Raw genomic sequence first — 2,458 nt, forward strand, 5'->3', positions numbered from 1 at the left:
GCCCGGTCAACTGGCCATCATCTTTGCTGTTATCCTGACCACATGTCCTCGATCAGCAACTATAATGTGTTTTTATTGGACATGCCCAGACTCAGGAATTTTGAACTCCCCAACACTTAAGTGAACGGACCTATAAATGAGCTACGCAAATTGGTGGAGCAGCTGAACATCACACCAGACTTGACCCTTAGTCTCTCACGCTTTCAAGAGCGGCGGAAATGACTATGTCAGCATTCGAAAACCTTTGTGGAGGTCTTCTCGCTGGTGGCATAGTCTGTTGGAAATGCAAAAATCGGCGCCGTCACCCGACTGTCAATAATGTGATTATCGACAGCGGTGACTACCTGAGACAGTTCTAATATCGTCACAATGATTGGGCGATATTTGGGCTATTTGGGGGTCCGACCCTCATCCGGCCTCTCTGTTATACCGTGTATAAAGAAGAGAATCCTTTCCTCGCTAATCGTGATGGTTTGTTGGGATCGGTGGTATGGTGTTCATTCGCTCACGGAACCCAACAGGCTCTGGAGCAAATTCCCCGCTTCAGGGCCCCTAGAATGCACGTCGGGCTTTCGTGAGGGTACTCCGTGCGTGGAGCTCAATTGTTCTCTACTTGGCCTAGACCGATTGGCATGAGCGCTGGATGACTCGATGTCCCGGGCTCCCTATCCTTACCCTATTCTAGTCTGTTAGAACTGCAGAGGGGACTATTTGGATTCTGATGACTCACTACGTGAGTGGATCTTGCGAAAAGCAGTCCTATTGAAAGGCGGGGGTTCTCTTACTAACTGACGCGCTACCGTTGAAGATACTGCCCACAAAATGCAACATTTCGTTGCATAGCCGGTTTTTCTGTCCTGTACCATCATCTCCATGACCAGAAACTTCGTCCTTTGATCGCCTCTTCATATACTCGATCGATACACCTCGGTTGCTGCACAGGTGGGCTGACAACCATCAAACCTCCCAGCATAAAAACCTGACAGTGCCAAGATCAGTTCTCTGAGGTTGTAACGACCCCGCTGTCATTTTCAAGTCTCCTTACTCTCTGACCAAATGCAGCACCCCTGGCCATCTACGTACGGGGGCCCTTGTAAGGAGTACTCTGGCCTTGCCCTGGGGCTGATTCGCTGGAGTTTGACTAACTGTCCCTAGAAAGGGACTCTGCGCGGCTGGCCGTTACAAGGCTCAGGGTAAGTATATAGAATGTAGAGATAGAAGAACGGAAGCCAGCATCACAACAACCCGAGTTCTCTCAGGTGGCTTCTACATCATGATATCATGATTCATTTGTCATAAGGTCTATTCAACTCCTTAACGTGTATTGCAATCCCGCCATCTTACCGTGCATAAGTTTGGCCCAGGATACGAGGATAAGCGATTATGCCAGATCCACGTACTTATAGGATGCACCATCGGCGTTTTGGTACTGATGCTGCACGATCTGGCCGAATTTCCCGTTGAGAATAGTATGACCACGACATTGCGGCAACATGACGATGTTGAAGGATTGACTTGAATAGTGAGGCTATTGCCAAGTAGCGTCTCTTATAGCACCTACCTCGCGGAGGGTCACCTTAATGTAGACACCCTATCGGTTCGCCATGATTGTTCGGACCTGTCCAGCGGCATGATAGACGTGGATACGGGATGCTCAAACACAGATATCCCCCGACCCCCATAACAAGACCCAGAAGGTATGAAATAAGTTGGTAAGCTCGGGTGTGATGAAAGGTTACTTGGGAGTGTACTATTACGGGTTCAATGGATGTCTACGCAAAAGCGAAACATCGCATAGATGTCAATTGCCGTCGATGAAGAGGGGCTCATTCTCCGCGCGAGCCGGTGGCCGCCCTGGATCATGGGCCCAGAGGAATTTGACGTACAGATTATGGGTGTCCAACTCTCTTGTCGAGACGAATCAGAAAAGGCATCATGAGCCCCGAGGTTTCACAGCGCGTATAGTTCTGCCTGGCCGGCGTGCCTGCATTGTGTTGTGGTTATATCTGCCGCTGGCTCAAGGGTGATCGTGTTGCCCAGCGAGTGCTCCCTCAGGCTACGATACTATGGTATAACAGAATACGGGCGATTAGACATACAACTCTCCTTGATAGTCAATTCAACGTAACGCCACAAGGCGTATGAAGGATCAAAAGGAATTGCAACACCACCCTGACTACATGATCTAATGCCAATATTGTAGCGCGCACACACGCTTCTCTCTGCCATGCGATCGCGTGAGCTCTGAAGTTGTTGCCGAATACTCGTCGCGAAGCAGCTGAATTGGTGATCACGAGATTTCAATCGCGCTCCGACATGAGCTCAGCGAAGGTTCGTATCTTGATGTTTGCCAGGTCTAAACCATCTGACTCGAGGGTGGTAGGAAGTCTGTTTCTGATTACCTCCCACCTCTTACACCTGCAGATGTCATTGCATGCCAGTTCTCTTCCTGGTACCC

At 49.6% G+C, this 2,458-nt stretch overlaps 1 protein-coding gene across 1 annotated transcript; it reads right to left on the reverse strand.

Moving 5' to 3' along the window:
* Window positions 1–227: 227 nt before the first annotated feature.
* EI90DRAFT_3026627 (uncharacterized protein) lies at window positions 228–1,495 on the reverse strand (the record flags this gene model as incomplete). The annotated part of the gene is made up of 5 exons (XM_039057949.1): window positions 228–344; window positions 510–665; window positions 731–759; window positions 786–934; window positions 1,401–1,495. 5 exons carry the CDS (start codon window positions 1,493–1,495, stop codon window positions 228–230), a joined length of 546 nt encoding a protein of 181 aa, XP_038907304.1.
* Between the last annotated feature and the right edge of the window lie 963 nt (window positions 1,496–2,458).

The sequence above is a fragment of the Cantharellus anzutake genome (assembly GCF_015039405.1).
Source record: "Cantharellus anzutake strain C23 chromosome Unknown EI90scaffold_508, whole genome shotgun sequence".
In the NCBI taxonomy this organism is placed as follows: Eukaryota; Fungi; Basidiomycota; class Agaricomycetes; order Cantharellales; family Hydnaceae; genus Cantharellus; species Cantharellus anzutake.